General features: G+C 40.2%; 1 protein-coding gene across 1 annotated transcript in view; it reads right to left on the bottom strand.

Annotated features, from left to right (window-relative positions):
* WWOX (WW domain containing oxidoreductase) overlaps window positions 1–22,094 on the bottom strand; it is a 1,015,207-nt gene that overhangs the window by 684,328 nt on the left and 308,785 nt on the right. The window contains exons 7-8 of the mRNA XM_062175786.1: window positions 8,826–9,011; window positions 3,176–3,440 (exon numbers count right to left, since the gene is read on the bottom strand). Coding sequence (XP_062031770.1) covers window positions 3,176–3,440; window positions 8,826–9,011 — 451 coding nt within the window. The remainder of the gene's footprint in view (window positions 1–3,175; window positions 3,441–8,825; window positions 9,012–22,094) is intronic.

The raw sequence follows: 22,094 nt of genomic DNA, 5'->3' as shown, positions 1-22,094 counted from the left end.
TAAGCAAGCTCTCTGCAAACTTCAGTTTCTCTTAGGAAGTTTTGGGAGTGGCTACTTGAAGAATACTGCATCTTTTCTGAACAAAAGTAAAAACAACCCTATTTTTATGTTTACGCATTATTACTGTTTTATCTTAGATTGTACGGAACAGAGAAAAACACTTCTCTCCCAGGATCCCCTAAGACTCCTGTCCTGTCCTCTGACCTCAGGAGAGAGAGGGCAGCAGTCAGAATATCACCAGTAGGGGTCGCTGTGCTCAGAATTAATCCCTATGAGTTTCTCATTAGTGATTATTATACTGCAGGCGGCCAAAATGGAAAAATTAATTAATTTCAAAGTGATAATGCATTTACAGCAACAATTAGAAATGTATAACTGTAAAAGAGCAACATTTAAAAGACAGATTACATTTAATAAAGTTGCACAAGAACATCCAATTGTAAAATTACTGATCTGCAACAATATTCCTTAAAGAGGCACTTAAAATAGCCTGACTCCATGAAGGGTGACCTAATTACTGTAACTAAAATCACCGTAGTCACAGCAAGTCACAACAAATAAAAAAGGGACATTGATATTAGAATACTGCTGTTTAATACTTAAGGGAGCCAGCTACAACAGAGAGGAAAAGGCAGGGCTTCCAAACACAAAGTTGGCTAGTATTTCTCATTCCCTTGACCTCACACAATGGAACATATACTCCAGCAACACCCTCAAAGATGAAATGCAGAATTGGCTACAAAGCACAAAGGAAGCACCAGGCAACTGGTGATGGGGAGACTGGGTACACGCAGCCTCTGCAGCAGCATCTGGAACTTCAACCTGCATGGTGGATGGGAATGCGGACACAGCCACACGGCTGGTGTCCAGAAGTACATCTGCGCTGAAACGGCAGTACTGTACCCTCTGTTCAGGAAACAAATGGCTCATCATAATACAACCAACGCCAAGCCACACGGAGACGACTTCATGAGGCTGACATCTCCCATCACTGCAGTCTGTCCTGTAGTGAAAGGGACTTAGCACAGGCCTAAACTCACACACCCCAGCTGAATTCTCTCCAAAACAGAGTTCTAAATGTTTATGAGAGAGGGGTGACCGGCTGCAAGCTTGGCAGTTCAAAGGCTCCACTTTGCTTATTCATCATCTGAGTTACATAGAACCCTAAAGGCTAAATAACACCATTAAAAACCCAAATATAGACAGATATTATTTGAGGATTTTCCTAAGCATTTAAATTAGCTACATATTTCATAATCTTCCTCATCTTTATGCTCATCTGAAAAAGAAGTACGTGTGTGACACATTAAAGGCACTGTTTTCCCATCGGAGGTTCACACCACGCTGGGCAGGCACACATGGTTGGGGGCCTCCACCTTTCCACCTTCCCAGCAGCCCTTTCTCTGGGCCCTCAGGGCTATGGACAGAGCCATCCACCCATCCCGTACGGCCCCACCAGACTCCCAGGAGATTGCTTTGGCCCTATTTGTTGCACCTATCAGCAGCAATTGCACTTTGGAGAATACTTTGTAAGACCAAGTTACCACAACAACAAAAATAACAGCCACTGTATCAAGGAATACTGCACACCCATTATCCAACAGGCATCGTGCTAGGCACATTATTCAACTGTGCTCTCTAATATGGCAGCAACTAAGCATATGCACCTATTTAAACTTAATTACAATGAAATAAAATATGAAATTCAGCTATGTAGTTGTATTAGCCACATTTCGAGAACTCAACAGTCATACGCAGCCAGTGGTTACCATGCTGGAGGATGAGATTACAACCACCATACACATTCTACACCCATTATGAACCAAGTTATGCCTGCTATTGCCAACTCTCACATCAACCTGTAGCACTGTATTTTGGGTCAGCAGAACCTAAGAAAGAATACTCCACCCCCTCCCTACCTTCCTAGGTGTGAACAAGCCATCCAAAGCTATGTAAATGGCAAAGCCATGAGCTGAGACCCATATCCCTCCTACCATACAAACTGAAAAACCTAAGAGAGTGTCTGAAATAATCAAGCTCCAAGAAATCCTTGTGCAGAGCCCACTGTGAGGAAATCATCAGCAGTGACAGGAAATTTCAGGAAACTTACATTTCCCTCAGCTACTTTCTAGATATCAAGCCCAGCTGGCAGTGTGGAGAACCATTCACCATAATCTCCCTCGGGTCTTAAGTAGTCACCTCTTAGACTATGCCTGTGTAAGAACCACTTGAGTTATTAAAATAAAAGATGTAAGATCTTTGTAAGCAGGTCACAGTTTTTGGTTGTCAACTCCAAAGTTATCCACAAACATGACGGTTGCTCAGTGGGAGGCTGTGAATACAGGAGAACACAGAGTGCGCAGACTGCAAGATCACCCAGAAGATGGTGGTTTGACTTACACTACTGGTAAAGGCCAACCATCTGTTTGGGGCAAACGTGGAGTCAATGTCGAGTTTGGGCAACTAGAATATTGATGTCCACTAATAAGCAAACATTTTTAATGACCTGTAGTTGAAAACAGTTAACTTAGCAAATACACTGTATATGATGTATATCTCTCATCCAAACTGCTTCCTTCTACAATGCTTTCATGGACAAAGTTTCTGCATGTGGCAGGAAAATGACCATCAGAAAAGCAAAAACTTCACAACCATGTTTGTGAATACATCCAAACCTAGACACGTCAGTGAGGCACCCTTCTAGCCCATGGAGGATTCTCAGGCTAAAATTTGTACCCATTGAAAGAAGAATTTAGAACATTAATCCAGACTCTAAACAAAAACAAAAGAATCACATGTACTGATAACCCAATAGTCACAGATCATCTACTAGCACAAAACACAGTTTTCAAGTACTATGCCCCACAAAATTGGTGTTCAGAGTCTCTGAATCAAATATATATAAATAATTGCATTCAAAGAAAACAAACCATCACTTCCATCAACATACTTGGCCATACTTGACACGATATGGAAAAACCCCATCTTCCAAGACTCCCTTAGAGAAACAGATTTAATTTAAAGTCAGTGGCTTTCATAGGCCTGGTGATGTCATTATCAAGACCAAAGTCACCACAACAGAAAATAAGAGAACAAAAAAGGTACTCACATATAGATCCCTCGAAGATGCTTTCTGAGAGGCATACAGAAGATGTCTGCACCCAAGTTTACTTACCATAGACTTGGTGAAGGGCCGTGCCAAGGTGAACAGCAGTGTATACACCCACCAGCTGCGATGGATGGAGGAGTACATCATGTTCCCAGGATGCACCGCATTCGATGTGACACCCCGAGGGGAGAGGCGGCGGTGTAGCTCGTTGGAGAACAGAATGTTGCAGAGTTTGGATCTGTTGTATGCCAGCATGGCCCAATAGTCATTTTTTGATGGAGAAAGGCGGCTAAAGTCAAGTTTTCCCGAGGAATCATTAATATCTGTAAACCTAAAATACAGGAAATACAACAATCAAGCTGTAATTCTCGTGTTGTCTTTTATTGTTATGACAAAGCTGAAGAAACTAGGCAGACTAGCAAAAACCTCAATCCTGCATACAGCCAGTCTGCCTTAAAAATAGTCAGAGGTAATTTAACAGTACAAACTAATTGGATTGAAAGACAAACTCAGTGAATGTCCCCCATTCATGAACATCACAGTCATGGCACATGCAGATCTCTCCCTACCCCCAAGACATATTTTTCAATATTTTTCAACAGGAAGTTTGAGGATAATTATAGCAAATGGAAAAGCATCTTCAATGAAGCGCTGCTGCTTTTGGAAACAGAACAATATCACATTCCTAACCTTTGGCGGGGCTTTCCTGCATTATTTTAGCCAATGCTCCAGTTCTGTGTATTTTCATTTCAGCATCCAAGTAAATATAGATGAGCATTGCTGCCTCCAAGACTCTTTTCCAGATTAAAAATTAATGATTATAAAGGGGTTATAACCTTGGTGAGGTGCCATCAATAGTCTTATACATTTAACAGATAAATGTAAACAAAGCCAAAATGAGTTCTGGCAGAGCCTAATGTTTTTAAGTACACCCATGGCAGGGGTGCTCGCAAATCAAAGTAACTGGTTGATGTTTTATAATTGGGTCTGACAAAGTCGTTAAACACCAGCTGTTTGTTTCCTTTCTTTTCTTTCTCTGCCTTCCTTAAAAAAAAAAAATGTCATGGTAGTGACTATCCTAAAAATTAACAATAACTGGATCAAGATGAAGGAATTTTGTAGATGGTCTCATCTTTGTTTGAAAAGATGTTATATTTTGCTTCATTAAATTAACTCTGGACACTAGATAATAAGGAAGCATAATGAGAACATGCTAGAAAACAGCTATGGAAAACAGAAAGTAAATGGTAAAATGAAAATTGTGGAATAATCCTGTTGTTCCTTAATTCAAGCAATTCATACTGGGCTAAAACCAAGAAAACACGGCAGGGGCAGAAGATGTCCATGTTTTAATGGAAATTAAATATCCCCTGTACAGGACTCAGTGACATCCAATTTCTAGTGTTAAATGACATTGCTGCTTTAAAGTCATCAACAAAGCCGATGGCCAGAGAAGTCATCAAGGATATGGCAATGAGACCCTCAAACTAATCGTTGGCCGACTGTTTCCAAGTCTCTAAACCACAGGAAGAGCCTGGACTTTCAAGCTTAATTGTCTAAGGCAGTAGAACTTGGTGGGAAATTTGAAAATTTATGGGTGCATTTTTCTAGTCAAAATAATGATTGCCAGCAGGAGCTGGGGATGGTAAACATCCTACAATGCAGCTGGGTCCTGTTCAGTGAAGACTGCCCCAATGGACATTCTCATAGATGAAAACCCTGCATGTAATTATCTGAGCACATTGAGTCTAACTGTGTTTTACATATGAACACAGCTTTAACATCCACTGAATTTCCAGAAGAAATGAAGACTGAACGCACTTTCATACTGGCTAGCTTGGAGGGTGAGGCTTGGCTCAATGCTGGTGGCACTGGAGTGTGCAGTACCACGCACCTGTTAACACCTATATTTGTGTGTGTCCCACTCCAGGTGATTTATGCATGGATTAGGCACACGATTATCTTTCCCGCAGCACTGCCAGAGCATTTCCATGTGTAAACATGTGCTATTTTCTTTCACATTTGTTTTTCCTTTATACTATAGTCAAGCTATCACACTGGATTAAAAAGACATTTGTGCAGGGAACTCATTATTTCTCAACAATATTTCAAAATACTAATAAGGTGTTATGGAACAGTTGTCGCTGAAGGGGGCTACTGGAATGAGAACTCGTGACTTGTAAACTTTACCTACTCAGGGTAGAAAAGAACTCCAAGGATTTTCACAATATCTGAGAAGCATGGGATAAATACAACTAAGTTCCTCTGCTTCCACCCTCTGTGACTCTTTATCTGCTGCTGGAAAGCCATTCGTGGCAGATAAGGTCAGCTCAACCTAGCCCAGGAGCCATTTCTCTCTAACTAACTATCCCATATTCAAAAGTCCCAACGACTTCCTAGTGGGTGGTAGGGGATAAAGTCAAAGAAGCCTGGCAGCACAGATGGAATGATCTGTTTCCATGGAAGCAAGTATCTCTGGGACCCAGGCTGTGATATCATTCCCAGTATCCAATGACCTGCTGCCCCCAAGACCAGCAGCACAACAACCTACACCATGTTTGTGTTTGGTCTTACACTGGTGTCTCTATTGCTACCACACCAGACTGCACATCATTTCCTCGTCTGGTTCCAACACTAGAGTATGATGCTTCAGAAAGCAGAGACAGCACGAGCTGTGCGTGCTGACTAGCACAGTGCCAGGCACAGAGGAGGAACTACATACAGGATTAGAGAATTGAAGCTGTATCCTTGGTATGGAATTACACACCAAGGGCTAAGTTGCCCTTATTACAAAAAGCCTTGTTTTAAGTTACACTTTAAAGACATATTTGCTACCCGAATGGAATCCTCTATAGTCTTCATTAACATTTTCATGTGCACTTACTAGTGTTAAAATCAGTTCCCTGCTTTCATTTTTAAGGATGATGCAGTATGATCTCATGCCTGAGAGACATGGGGTAGACTGAACTTGTAGGAGAGGACTCACTTCTTCCTAGTCCTAATCTATAAACAAGACTGAAGAAAAAAAAAGGTGAGAAATTAGATGGAACCAGGTTACAGAGTGCTGTTAAGATGGAAAAGCACCAGCTGCAAACCATCAGGTCCCTCCTCTGCCAAGAGCCCTCCCCAAGGAGCAGAGCCCTCTGCCTAGGCAGAAAACCCAGGCAGGGACTTTCTGAAAAACTACTGTGTTCACCTGGAAGCTCAGGCCGCAGGAACACAACTCTTCAAAGGCTGCTCTTCTATTTTCCAGGTAAGACACTGACTAAGTCAAATAACAATTTCAATAGAATTAGCCCTTAATTAGCATGCCGGCTCTGGATGCTGACATTTGGTTACTGAGGAGACTCCTATCTTGTATTTCTATATATTCTGCCCTTTCATTTCTCTGAGGATTTTTTAAATTCACTAACTAAGCTAATTCAGCTGGATTATATGTAGACAAAAACTAGTATGTTCAAGGAATAAAACTAAAATTTGTGTCAGAAATTGTGTGTGTGTGTGTGTAGTGTGACTATGTGTGGGGTTATATGACTGTGTATGTGCAACTGCACATGTGGGTTGTAATGTGGCACCCAACACAGCTGCAGCCAGCACTCTGCTATTTTCATTATTATCCGAACACAATGCACAGTAAGAAAGTCGAGTTTCCACTTCCATGTGATGTGTTTAGGTATGCAGGGACACAATTCACTCGCTCAGGCTCCAGATAAGTAACTAAAACACAGTGAAGACATGGGAAGCTAATAAATGTTTTGCCTCGGGGCAGTCTAGTACAGTATTTTCTGCAAACATAGGACTTTATTTTTCCCCTAACAGGGGGTCTTGACTCCAATGAAGAGATTCTGCGAAGGTTTATGGAGGTAATTAGATATCAACACTTGCATTTTACACCCTCATTTAAGGCTCTGGGTCCTTGAGAAGTGAGCAAGTGCTTTCTCACACTGCCTGTGAACCCAGGATCCACACTTGTTCCCTGGTGCCCAGGGCCGATGTGCAACTGCGAACAAGCAAGCAAGCCTGGGGGAATTAGCATTTGGTAATAATACCATTTAATAGTGTGTAAGGGATAACTGGAGAGCACACAACCAGCATTCCCTCACCAGCCAGGAGTGGGCTGGACAACACATTCCAGGAAGGCCTTGTCTATAAAGTAAATGAGATCTAATTTCAGGAGGCCAAGGCCCTTCCCTTCCAAATTCATCTTTTAAATGAAATTCAGATTCAGATCTCCAAGGTAGGCACAAATTACACTGTCGCTCAAGAGAGAACAAAGACGTCACATGAAATACCATTTGAGATACAGATTTACAAAGAGAAGCCAGCAGCTGACAATTCGACATAATCTCCCATTAAATACCAGCTCATTTAAACGTATCCCGTGGTGCCCTCCACATCTGGCAAACGATTGGGGCTGGCAGATTTATTTCCAGAGCGCTCTCTCCTGCCTGCCCCCACAGTAGCCTCCCTCGCTCCGGAACAGGGCCACTCCACTTTCTTTCACAAACCTGGTGTGATTTGCAAAGATAAGGCTGTCCAGATTTTGTTACCACCTAATTACTAGATGTTTCATGTCTTTTAACACGGGGGAGGATTATTACTGGCATTTTCCTTTCATTTCAGCCGTCATAAATTTAAAATGGTAAAAGTAAATCTATCTGCAATGTGTCACTTATACCATAAGCCCCTGTGTTTGAGAGTGATAAAGGGTTCAAGCTAACCCTTGGCTGGTCTCTCTCTTCCAAGTCCCAGGGGTTACATTTTATGGAAGTATGATTAAAAAAATAAGCTCCATTCTGGGTCACTAAAACATTTCAGGACTTAAGATGGAGAAGGGGGAAAAAATAGGCCTTTGCACATTATTTTTTCCCAACTACTCTAAGTACAGAATCGCCCCACATCACCCTCACACCAAGAAGATGGGAAAGAGAAATCTCCCTAACTACTACTAAATCCAGCCTCACCCAGCAAGTCCTTTGTCTTTTCTGAGCACTACTCTTTTAGACAAATTCTTGTTTATGCAACTCTAGAAACAAATATGCTGAAAATACGATGAAATTTTCAAATGCCTTTTAAGTCAATTGAATATTCTCCTAATGGTAATAGAAAAGAAGTGCCATCTGATGTTTTAATTGAAATTTTAACCAAAAGAGGCATGGCCAGATTTCTAATATGTTCTAACTACAGTACTTCCCTTTCTACAATTACACAGCTAATGTCTGCATTGAATTCCCTAATTTCTCATTATAAAACAATTGGATTTCATCTCACAGTCTTTAATTGCATTGTTTCTACTGCTAGAATAACTGCACATTCTTCTTGGTAAGATGTTGAAGTTGTTGAATTACAAATCAATAAAGGTCATGCCATTCAGATTTAATCAATTATTATTCCACCTCTATGCAAAATCAATGAGGAGCTTGAAGCATAGTTGTAAAAACAATCTACATTGCTATAGAGAGACCCCTCAAACAATTCCCCACAATATCTCTCTCTCTCTCTCTCTCTCTCTCTCTCTCTCTCTCTCTCTCTCTCACACACACACACACACACACACACAGATCTAGAAAAATTAAGTAAACAAGGCTGTGTATATACACACTTCTCCTCAGAGTAGGATGAATCATAATTATTTTCAGAAAGAGACCCTTGGGGGAATACTGGCTGTTGCAAGGAAAGGGACAAGCAAAAAAAAAAAAATCAAATTTGAACCCACCGATGAGACTCAGAGGACACCACAACGACACGGGCAGGGGCCGAACGGCACAAAACATCTTGAAGCAGCTGGACAAGGTAGAAGTGCCCCAGGTGATTCACTTGGAAGGTGGTTTCCAGGCCATCCTTTGTGAGGCTCCAGGGCAGAGCAAAAGCTGCTGCATTGCACACAAGCACATGAAGAGACCTGAAAAATAAAATAGTTACTATTATGTGGACACCAGCACTCTAGAATCAAGGATGATCCATGCTTCTCCAAGAGTAACCAACTCCTCTGTGCTTTCAACATTCCCATCAGCTGAACATGGGATACCTAGAATGTTACACAGCTATGACAGAGCAACCATCCAGGCTTGTGGAAGACTCCTGGTCTCCCAGGATGTAGGACTTTCAGTACTAACCCAGGACAGGACTGACAAATGAAGATAGCTTGATCACGCCGGCTGGAAGCCAGGTTCCACCACCTAATTAACTCTGTGCCTCCTAATTCATCCAATTCTTAGTTTTTTCATGTTGAAATCAAAATAACCCTTAAAGATGACATGAACAACACAGGAGAAAATAACTGTAAAAAAAGGTCAGCAAAAAGCCAAATACATGGTAGGTACTGGTAAATATATCAAAGGGGAGATGATTTTTCTTTTTTGAAAGATTATTTATTTATTTTGAAAGTCAGAGTTACAGAGAGAGAGAGCGCGCGCATGAGAGCGAGAGATTGATTTTCCATCTGCTGGTTCATGCCCCAGATGGCTGCAACGGCCAACGACGGGTCAGGCCGAAGCCAGCAGTTTCATCCAGGTCTCCCACGTGGATGGCAAGGACCCAAGCTCTTGGGCCATCTTCTGCTTTTCCCAGAGCATTCACAGAGAGCTGGTAAGGAAGTGGAGCAGCCAGGACACGAACTGGAGCCCATAAGGGATACTGGTTTCGCAGGCAGAGGTTTTAACCTCTATGCCACAACACCGGCCCAGGGAGATGGCTTTTTAAAACAGACAGGCATATACTATTAGAAAGCATTCCTTTCAGAAATGCTTCAAAATCTACATTTTAGAAATGAACCTGGGAATAGAAAAGTGGGGGTCTATTATAATATTCTGCTGTATATATTCATTTTCATAATACAATTTTTAAAAATTAACGTAAGCCTTTCATGTGAATCAAAACCCTAAATCCTCATAAAGAAATTGTACTTGTGGGAAATCGTCCTAATGCACAATAATAAGAACCGTACAATGAAGTAAATTCAAGGCTATTCACAGTGTTCGCAATTGCAACATAAAAGCAACAAATTAGAAATGAACCAAACACACAAAATGGAAATCATCAAATAAAGTAGAAAATACTCACATGGTAGAATACCAGGGGTTAAAATCCCGCAAAACACCCAAGCCATACAACAGAATCTACAACACGGAATGAGCACAGAGGGAGAGAATGGCAATGAAGGGCGAATAAAAGGTGAAGAGCAGTCAGCCCTAGGGACAAGCAGGACCCAAAGTGAAGCAACCTGTCTTCTGTCTGAGCATCTTCGTGTTTTCCTCATTTCTACAATAATTAACATGTTTCTTTGCAGTCAGGAAAAAATGAGATCAAAGAAATAAATGAAAGCATTTCCGGAATTTAGCTAACACCTTGACTAAGAAAAGGGCAGAGTTGGGTTCACAGGAGCACTAAGAGTTCAAACAGTGGTAAAACAAACTACATGGATTTCATATTATGTGGCGTACAGTTGTAAACATTGCTTCACTGACTTACACCACGCACATGACACTATACCTTTCCTTCCCTACTCGATGATCACTGTCATGAATCCCATTATTTTGCAATATTAATATCTCTGTTTAAGAAAATAAAATAGTATCTAAGTATATACACAAAGTCTACACATGAATTAAGTAACACAAAATGTTAAAACTGTCAAAATTTAAAACTGAAAGAAAAAATTTTAAGAAAGAACTCAAAAAGTGGCAATTATGTCCCAGTTTCAGACAAATTCCTAAGATCTTTGATTCCCATCTGTTAGATGAGGGGCTACAAATTGACAGCACTCTGTTTACCTCACATAGCTCCCATTCCACAACAAGGCTAGTAGATAATATCTGCTATGTGTTACAGGAAATAGGATCTTTGCTATACTTTTATTTCAGTGTTCTTCTCATAGAAATTTCACAGATCTATTACTTTTTTGCAACAATCTGGTTTTATTCTCACTCTCTTGAAAGACTGTAGCCTAACCTAAGTATGTGATAAAAGGAAATATAAAGAAAAGTCTATATAAAAATTCAAACTGCCACCTTTTTAAGAAGAAAAGCAAACAAAAAAACTGTGCAGGTGTTGGGCACAGCTAGTTAAGCTGCTGACTGCAATGCAATGACTGCTCTACTTCCAATCTAATTCCTTGCTATTGTGCCTGGGAAAGCAGCAGAAGACGTCCTAAGTACTTAGGTTTCTGCCATCCCTGTAGGAAACCTGGATAAAATTCTAGGCTCCTGCCTATAGCTTGGATCAACCTTGGCTCTTAGGGCCATCTGGGAAGCAAACCAGCAGATAGAAAATCTCTCCCTTTGTCACCACTCATGACATCTCACTCTGTCTTTCAAATAAATAAATAAATAAATCATTACCCAAAAAAAAGCAAATGACTACACTGATATATGTAACTCATATTTTTACTATATAAAGAGCTTTTACAAATAAATAAAATACACGTTCCAAGAGTCTAACAGAAATACAAGCAAAGGAATTTTGTAAAAGTGCAAAAATAGACAGCAAATGACCCATAGAGGATTTAACACGTCTAACTCCAACAGTAGCAAAACTTAAGGTGTGTTTATCAAATTGGCAGATTTGATATTATCTTGTATGAAGCTGCTTAGAATATATATTTCATCCTGGAGATATTATATATATATATGTATATATATATATACATATACATGAACATTAGAAAGATTTACATAATTTTGCTGAGTAATCCTGCTTCCAAGCAATAGAGTACATGGGAAGCAGTGGAGAAGGCACAGGTAACACCAAGAGGAATAATTATTATAATGTTTCAAATTACAATTGTATGACTGCAAAGGCAGATCACTGTTCAGTTAGTTTTCATGTGGTTTTTGCATTCCTTACAAACACTGCTCCCCCACTTTGCCTATACACATTGCAGGTCACTCCTACAGCTACCTCTCAACCCCCTTGATATGCAACTGCATTTGTAGCAGGCTGAATGGTAGACCCCAAAAGATATGTCCAATCCAAATCCAGTGAGTGTGACCTTATTCAGGAAAAATATCTTCACAAATGTATTTAAGTTCCCAATTTTGAGATGAGATCCTCCTGGACTAAGGTGGGCCTTAAATCCTTCAAGTCTTTAAGAAAACAAAGGGAGAGGAGACAGGAAGGAGGAGGAGTTAGGTGGATACAGAGACTGACTGATGCATGTATGTTGTGGTTTGTCCCCCAGCGGTTCACTTCTGGAAGCTGGTTCCCAATGTGTCAGCTTAAAAATTGATAGAACCAGGGCCAGCGCTGTGGCACAACGGGTTAACGCCCTGGCCTGAAGTGCCAGCATCCCACATTGGCGCCGGTTCGAGACCCAGCTGCTCCACTTCTGATCCTGCTCTCTGCCATGGCCTGGGAAAGCAGAAGATGGCCCAAGTCCTTGGGCCCCTGCACCCACGCGGGAGACCTGGAGGAAGCTCCGGGCTCCTGGCTTCAGATCAGCGCAGCTCCATCCATTGCGGCCAACAAGGGAGTGAACCATTGGATGCAAGACCTGTCTCTGTCTGTCTCTCTCTCTCTCTCTCTCTCCCCTCTCTGTGTAACTCTTTCAACAAATAAATGAATCTTTAAAAAATTTTTAAAAAATAAAAATATAATTGCTAGAACCTTTTCAAGGTAATGCTTAGTGCCAGGTAAATTAACCCACTGTGGACATGCCCCTCAGAAGGGATTAAAGCTGGTCTCTCACATTAAGTTCAATTCCTGGGAGACTTAGCTTGTATAAAAGTCCCAGTGTGACCCCTGAACTGCTGTCTGGCTGCCCATCTGGCCATGTGGTTACACCTGTTCTCATTCTCACCACTGTGATGGCATCTGCCAAAAGGCCCTCATGAGAGCCGAGCAGAAGCCAGTACCACGCTTGTGAACCTGCAAACTGTTGAGCTAAATAAACTTCTTTGTGAAGCAGACAGCCAGTATTTTATGATATAAACAGAAAACAGACTAACACAAGGTGCAAGGCAAAGACCACCAAGGATTGCTGGCAGATAGCAAAAGCTAGGAGGAAGGCATGGGATGAATTCCCCTGCAAAGTCTTGAGAAGAACCAACACTATGGAAGACAGGATTTCAGAATTTTAGCCTTGGGAGACATTCACTTTTGTTTTAAGCCATCCAATTTGTGGTCATTTGTTATAGTACCGTTAGGAAACCAAGATAGCTTCTAAGATACTTTCCTATGGAAATATTCAAAATGCATACTAAAGCTTATACATAACTATGAGTAATAATTATACAGAAATGAAGATCATATAATTACACATGAACGAGAAGCAACTTAAAATTCAGCAACAGGGAAACAGATAAATAAGCAATGGTTAAGTCAGAAGCTATCAAACTTTTTCAATTTAACTGAAAAGTCAAGGATTATAATTTTTGTGTGGGCTTCATGCTCCTCGCCCTCAAAAATATTTCTATATATAGTCAATAAAAAATAAAATACAGAAAAATGTTTCGACTAGAGTATGTAGGAGATAATTGGATTGCTATTTTATTTTTTATTTTATTTATTTATTTTCATTTTATATTAAAGACACACACACGGTGGTAGGGGTTGGGCGGTGGGAGGGAAGGATTGGCGAAAGACAGATCTTTAATTTGCTGCTTCACTGCCCAAACACCTGCAACAGCCAGGACCAGGAGCCCAGAAACCAGTCCAGGTACCCGAACGGGTGACAGGGTCCCAGGTACCGAGTGATTACCTGCTGCCACCCAGGAGGTGCATCAGCAGAAAGCTGGAGTGGCAGTGGAGCTGGGACTTGAACCTAGGTGTTCTAACATGGGACACAGGTGTCCCAAGCTGTGTCCTGACTGCTGTGCCAATCACCTACACTGGATTACTTACTTCCTTTCTATGGTTTTTAGTGTTTTCCTTCTGTTCTACAATAAGCACAAATGAATTTCTTTAAGAACCTGAGATATAAATCATACTATAAAATTTACCTATTTACAGTATATTATTCATCAAGTTTCAGTATTTTCACAGAAGTCTACAACCATCACTACCTTCTAGTTTCATCACACTTTCAAAACTTCAGGAAGAAACCCATAACCATTAGCAGTTACCAACCACTTCCCACCCATCCCCACAACACCATCAATGTACTCTCTGTCCTGCAAGTTTGCCTACTTTGGACTTTTACCACAAATAGAAGTCTGCAACATGTGGTCTTTAGTGACTATCTTCTTTTTCCCCACGTGTTTGCAAGGTTCATCCCTGGCATAGCCTTAACCAGTACTTCACTATTTTTTATGTCCCTGCAAAATGATTCATACACCACTTACGTCCATTCAGTCTTTAGTTGGAGAGTATTTGGGCTGTTCATAGTGTTTGGCTATTATGAATGTTGCTGCTATGGATATTCATTTGCAAGCAATGGTGAAGATGTGTGCTTTCAGCTCTCTAGAGATACGCCTAGGGATGCAATTGCTGGTCATATACTAACTCACCTTTAGCTTTCAGAAACTACCAAACTGCTTTACTAAGTGGCTGTACTAGTCTACCTTCTCACCATCAATGCAGGAGGATTCTAATTCCTCCATATTCTCTTGAATATTTGTTATTATCTGTCTTGCTTTATTTTAGCCAACCTACTGAGAAATGATATCTCAGTGGAATTTTTTTTTAGTTTTTCACTGAAGACTGATGATGCTGAGCAGCCTTTATGTATGTGTTCACCGGTAACTCCTTTATGTCCTTTAGAAAATTTGCTTTCAGGCCTTGTGCCCCCCTTGTTTTTTACTTTTATTTAATAAATATAAATTTCCAAAGTACAACATTAGGATTACAGTGGATTTCCCCCCCCCCCATAACCACCCGAAACCATCCCATCTCCCACTCCCATCCCATTCTTCATCAAGATTCATTTTCAATTATCTTTATATACAGATCAATTTAGTAAATACTAAGTAAAGATTTCAACAGTTAGCACCCACACAGAAACACAAAGTATAAAGTACTGTTTGAGTACTAGTTATACTGTTAATTCACATAGTACAACACATTAAGGACAGAGATCCTACATGGGGAGTAAGTGCACAGTGACTCCTGTTGTTGATTTAACAATTGACACTCTTATTTATGACATCAGTAATCACCCTAGGCTCTTGTCATGAGCTGCCAAGGCTATGGAAGCCTCTTGAGTTCGCCAACTCGGATCTTATTTAGACAAGGCCATAGTCAAAGTGGAAGTTCTCCCCTCCCTTCACAGAAAGGTACCTCCTTCTCTGATGGCCCATTCTTTCTGCTGGGATCTCACTCACAGAGATCATTCATTTAGGGTCCCCCCCCCACCCACCCAGTGTCTTGGCTTTCCATGCCTGAAATACTCTCATGGGCTTTATAGCCGGATCTGAATGCCTTAAGGGCTGATTTTGAGGCCAGAGTGCTGTTAAGGACATCTGCCATTCTATGAGTCTGCTGTGTATCCCGCTTCCTATGTTGGATCGTTCTCTGCTTTTTAATTATATCAGTTAGTTTTAGCAGACACTAGTCTTGTTTATGTGATCCCTTTGACACTTAATCCTATCATTATGATCAATTATGAACTGAAACTGATCACTTTGACTAGTGAGATGGCATTGGTACCTGCCACCTTGATGGGATTGAATTGGAATCCCCTGGCACGTTTCTAACTCTACCATTGGGGTAAGTCCGAGTGAGCATGTGCCAAACTGTACACCTCCTCCCTCTCTTATTTCCACTCTTATATTTAACAGGGATCACTTTTCAGTTAAATTTAAACACCTAAGAATAATTGTGTGTTAATTAAAGCGTTCAACCAATGGTATTAAGTAGAACAAAAAAAAATACTAAAAACAATAAAGTAGCAAGTTGTTCCTTGACAAGACAAGGGCTGATCAAGTCATTGTTTCTCATAGTGTCCATTTCACTTCAACAGGTTTCCTTTTAAGTGCTCAGTGTGCCCCCCTTTTTAACTGAGTTTTTTTTAAAGCATTTAATTGTAAATGTGCTTTGTATATTCTGGATACAAATCCCTTAATTAGATACGCAATTTGCAAATATTTCTCCAATGCAATAGATTGTTTTTAACACTTTGTTAATGTTATCACGTGTGTCATGAAACTTTTAATTTTAATGAACTCTTATTTATCTTTTTCTCTGTCACTTGTGCACTGGACTTATAACCCAGCATCACAAAACTATAGCCTTATCTCTTCTTCTAAGTATTTAAAGCTTTAGCCCTTCCATTTAGGTCTAAGAAATTTTCTCAACTGTTCTTGTGCCTGGTGTATGCTATAAATACAATTCATTGTTTTATCTGTGGATATCCAGTTGTTCTAGAATCACCTGCTGAAGATATTCTTTCCTCCCTGAATTGTCTTGGCACTCTTGTTGAAAGTCAATTGACCACATGTTAAGAATTTATTTCTGGACTTTGAATTCTATTGTATCTCTATGTCTAGGTTTGTGCTCATGGCACACTGTTTTCATTTCTGAAGCTGTGTAGTAACTTTTGAAATTGAGAACTCAAGAGTCCTCCAGTTTTATTATTTTTGAAGTTAGTTCTGGCTTTTCGGGTTTCTTTGTACTTACATGTTAAATTCAGAATCAGATTTCCAACTTCTACCAAAAGGGATAACTAGGATTTTGATAGAGACTGCCTTAAATTTTTTCATCAATTTCAAGGGCATTAACATCATATTCTTTCCTCTGGTCCATGAACATGGGATGTCTTTAATTTCATCCAGATCTTCTTTAATTTCTTTCAATATTTTATAGCTTCCAAAGTAAAAGTTTTTCATGACTTCTGTGACATCTATTCTTGAGTATTTTTTCTGATACTACTGCAAACAGAATTATTTTCTTCACTTCATATTTGAATTATTTGTTGCTAATATATAGAAACAAACTGACTTTTGCTCTTTGATCTTTTACGAGACAATCTAGCTGAACTCATTTGTTAGATAGTATCCTGTAACCTGGCTGAATTCATTAAAGGAAGAGGAGCAGGAGAAGGGTGGGTTCAGTGAAATGGACTGGGGAACAAACTAAAAAACTGTGAAATTGATAAGTAACACCTACTAAGTTTGCCCGATCACCTATTTGCCATACATGGTATCCTCCACAGTTATCAATACACACCTCCCAGTGGTCCAGTCACTTTCTGAAGGAGGAGGCACAAATGCTTTGAGGCAACTAGTCTACCATCAACACTCATCAAGCCTGCTTTAAAATCAGAGCAGAATCCATTGACACATAGCTGAGATAATCCATGTTTTGTAATAGGATAGGACCACTGGAAAAAAAAAAAAACTGACAAGATTACATTTCAGTTCCTTTCATGTGGCATCTCAAATATTTGTTACAATTTTCCAGAGTTATTTTTCCTCTTTTTTTCTTTTTCCATGTATTAACTATGATTTAGTCAATGCTCAGTTTCATGTATATCTCATTTAATCTTCCTAAGAAAACTAATTAACATGTATTATTGATGCCATTTTAAAGAGGAGAAAACAAGGGGCCAGCAGCAAACTTCTGAAGGTCCAGTAAAGTACAGGAAACAGTCAAAATAAATAAATGAAAAAATAAAAGAATAGGAACAAAGCCTTTCAAAATTAAAGAGTCATATGACTTCAAGGTCACTATGTAATACCTTCTCTCTTAGATAAGCAAATCAATAGATGGCCTCAAGTGTTGAAAAATTCTTGCTCAGCCTGGTCACTACTTAAGTGATCCACAGCCAGTTTGTTAACCTCTAGAACCTGCTTCTTCCCTAGTAAACTGCAAGCAGCAAGAATACACCCAAGCTTGTCATGAGTCTAACCCCAGTAACTTGTCATCCTGCCAGGTTAAATAATTGCAGCTTCCTTTTCTCTATACCCTTCCCTTTTATCCACAAGAAGACATTAAATTCTTCAAAGCTGATTTCTGACTTCAAGAGAGGCCTGGGGATTTGTAATTTTGACAGCATGCCTCACTAACAACCCCTCACTAGCTACCATTATTCTTGTCTTGCACTTTGCCAGGGAAATGTAAACCCCATCAAACAAAAGCAACTTGCTACCAAAGACCTCAGCCTAAAGGCATGAACCCACAGAGATCCTCGAAAATCCTTTCCTCTCTCACCAAATTTTAATACCCTTCATTAATGCTAATTGCACAACACCAGAGGCAAAATATGCACCCTATACCTAAAACCTGTCACCTCTATTAATTAAAAACAGGCTTATGGAATATGAAACCATAAAGTGTTTGACTTTTTTTTAATTGTAAAGACACCTAATTGGCTTGTACAAAAGGAAAAGAAACCCTTTTGCTTCACTTTAATGAGGTTTTTATTATTCAAATGGCACATTTTGCTCAGTTTTGACTAAAAGGCTTGCAATTCAAAAGGTTCTGAGATGAATATTTACAGAATATCAAAAGGAAAGTTCAAACTATAAAGACAGAATGGAAACAAAAATAGCACCCTTCCAAGTCCAAAGTTGATGTATTTATTAGTCAGCTCTTTAAAGGACTGATCTTTTTTCTTCCCTGGTGGATTCTGATCTGTGAAGGGTGACTGAGGGCAGCAAAGGGTACACACTGTGGATAGGCTGGAGACTCCATTAGAGGGAAGCCTGCAGGTCCTCTGTAAATTCTCACAGTGTACAGAAAGCAGCAGTCCCCTCCACTATGGCCAGTGCCTTCCTTAAGGGACAGAAAATCACTTCAAAAGTTAAAGTGTGTTGGGTTCTAATTATTTCCCTGTGCCTACACTGTCTGCCCTAAGTGGAAGCAATTGTGGGCCGAGCTTCACAATGCTATATCCAGATTTTCTGACTGCATGACCTCAAGTAGTCCATCACACCAGAAAGGGACCTTGCTGGCGGCAGTCAGTGTAAGAGGGTCTGATTTCAAACACTGGCACTAGCTTTCAGACAGCTGATCCTTAAGTTTCCTTCAAGAGCCCCAATGACAGCTCCCTCTCTGGCATCTTCCTTCTTCACTTCTCTATAGTTCACTCTTGCTGTACATCTTAGTCAAATCATTCTGACCATCAAATAGAAGAAAAATTAGGAAAGAAAACAAACTGGGGGGTGGCGGCGAGCGAGCTGGGAAGATGAAGACAACTACTTGACAATCGAGCTCTTTCAAGATGCATCAGCCTCTCTCCTCCCATTTGTGATCTACAGTTTAGAAATATTCTCTTTTTGCTCCAAACATACTCCTCATGACCAAGCCAACTGAATTCTTCTCACCACCAATCAGATTATCTCAAAGCTTCCTGGACAACACTGTCTTCACAACCAGTCAATCTAACAACATCCCATCCCCTCTGCTAGTCTAGGCTTCTCTAGCACAATAAACCCACCCAAACACACACATACACACACACACACACCCTCCTGATTCTTGGCCGTTTCTCTATCTCTACCTCTGGGCTTCAGTCCCCTCCTGGTCCTCCTACTGCCGCTGCATTTTCAGCATCTGTCTCCTCCAGTCCTTCCTCTTCTGCCAATAGGTTTATTTCAATCCTGTGAAGCCCAGAGGCCCATTTACATACTCTTAGCTTATAGTTCCTCTGTCTTCCCTTGGACTGCAAGTTAATCCCCTACTAAAATTAGGTTATTAAATTAGGGGAGTAGCACAAGGGTAAGGGCTTCCCATAAGACCACAGTCACCAAGACTCAGGATTCAATAGTTAACAGTCAATGCTAACCTCTGTTCTGACCTTTTTGCAGATCCTGATCAAACAAGGTAATAACACCCAATCTACCCTTAGAGACCACATAGATCAGAGTCAATCCTTAGGATTACAGAAGAAACACATTGGCCCCTATCAATGACTAATTAAAGAAAAGCCACAAGCTCATTCCTCACTGGTCTCTAAGATTCACTACCTTTCATCTCATGGAGAGTTCTGGAATTCAAAGATAGCTATCCAACTTCTCGCTCTGCATATTGCAAATCACTGCTTTCTTCCAGCAACTTGGTGTCTGTAATTGGCTTGCTGTGTGTTGGACATCAAGACATTTTGGGGTTGTTCAATAATACTGTCAATTGAAACCCTAGTCTTCCCCACAGCAATTTCATCTAGTGCCTTTCTAGATCATGCTAACCAAAAGCACACTCCTCCTCTGAATGTGGTCAATATTTTTAATCTGTATCATTCCTCAGGCAATTGTTCAAGAGCATCTGAAAATTCTACACTGAAAGCCCCTTCCATATATAATTTTAGGAGCTACTTAAAAGTGTTGTAATAGATGAGGTGGAGTCCCACAGTTTTGCCATCATGTAAAACTGCGCAAAATTCTTTGGTCATAGATAATATTCCATAAACACATCTACTTGATTATACAGACTTCAAAGATTTGAAGCATGAGAGGGCTTTACTTTTTCTTTGCTTGGGGACTTCAGGTGATCTCAGAAAGCATGCTAAGTAGTAACATCACCATCTCACAGATGTGAATCTGGGGTTCCAAAACATTTCTTGCCAATGATTGAAGGAGCCAGAACTCAAATTCATGACTACTGGCCAATGAAATATTTCCTGAACCATGAGAACACACAGGTTGTAAAACCAGAGAGTGGCAGTGTTTACTCCAGTAGGGCTACCAGTGTGCACACAGGCAGTGGTCTATCAGAAAGGTGCCCTCGCAGCCCCAGAGCTTTGCAGTGCTCACTTGTATTTCTACAAGCAGCAGCCCTCTAACACGGCATTAACAAAGTAGAATAAAATCAGACGCTTGAACTTCAGCCTATCTTCAGCCTGGCTCTCCTTCACGGAATTTTAAGGATAGAGACTTCTGGACAGCAATGAAGTTGACTTTTATATTTCAATACTTTCTGCTCCCCGCTCACATACTCATCTCCAGCACTTGCATGCCCTCCTTCAGTTGTCCACTACGAAGAATCTGACAGGGGCCCTCCCTCTGTCCCAGCTGTCCTTTCTATATGGCATAGCCCTTCTGACCTCTCAAGGGTGGCACAGAGGACTCTTCTTTCTTCCAAGAATCCTTGCCTTCCTCTGCTTCTAGAAGGTCAGCACTATGTATCTCTTAGAAAGTTCTTAAACACCTTCCCTAAACAATTTACCAGGTCGACATTGTTTTGGATGACAGGAAAACAAATCCAACCAAAGCATTTGAGTTCCTTCCACTTATTTCCAGACAGTTATGTAACACAGGACACCAGCTGTTCCCCAAGTTCCCATCAAGGCACCAAGCTACTAATGATGCTGAGCTGAGTGTGGCCAGGACCAAAGCAGTCTCCTTAACAAACAGCCATTGTCATGCTCAATCCTTCTGATTCTCATGTGCTTAGCCTTCTGCTTAGCATCAAGTGGCAACAACCCAATCCCAGTACATCCCAAGTGTTTACTGTAAACTGAACACCCACTTCTGAGGTATGGCATCTCCCTGGAGGCTTGGCCTTCATTTCTGAGACATGTCCATTCCTACATTATGTAACACTTTCCATCATACATCACAATCTGTTTGTACAAATGTTTTATCTACTAGAAGAAAACAATGTCCATCAAGAAGGGAGTCTCTGCTTACCCAGGCTCCCCATTTAATAAGAAGTAAGACTTTTGGAAACGTATGAATGGATACATTTAAATCAACGCTAGGTCATTACATAGCCATGTTTTACAAAAAAAATATTTATTACCTAAAAAATAGGGAGGAAGGAGAAAGTTGATTTGGTTCTAGCTGACCAATAAAGCCAACGCCTTATATATATATTATATATTATTATATATAATATATAATAATATATTATATAAAATATATAATATCATATATTATATAATATATAATTATATACTATTTTATATTATTATAATATATTATATTATTACTATATATAATAATATATTATTTTATATATATTATATATATATATATATATAAAATCTTGTGCTTTGGGCATAAGATCAGCCAATTATGACCTAAGGAATCCAAGAATTAGACATGTAATTTCAAATCTAAGAAGGGTGCTTTAAAGGAGTCTAAGAATGGCAGTACCACCATCACGGGATTAA

The sequence above is a fragment of the Lepus europaeus genome, chromosome 19, assembly GCF_033115175.1.
Source record: "Lepus europaeus isolate LE1 chromosome 19, mLepTim1.pri, whole genome shotgun sequence".
In the NCBI taxonomy this organism is placed as follows: domain Eukaryota; kingdom Metazoa; phylum Chordata; class Mammalia; order Lagomorpha; family Leporidae; genus Lepus; species Lepus europaeus.
Note: the sequence above shows the minus strand (reverse complement) of the source record. Positions and strands in the feature narration are given on the sequence as shown.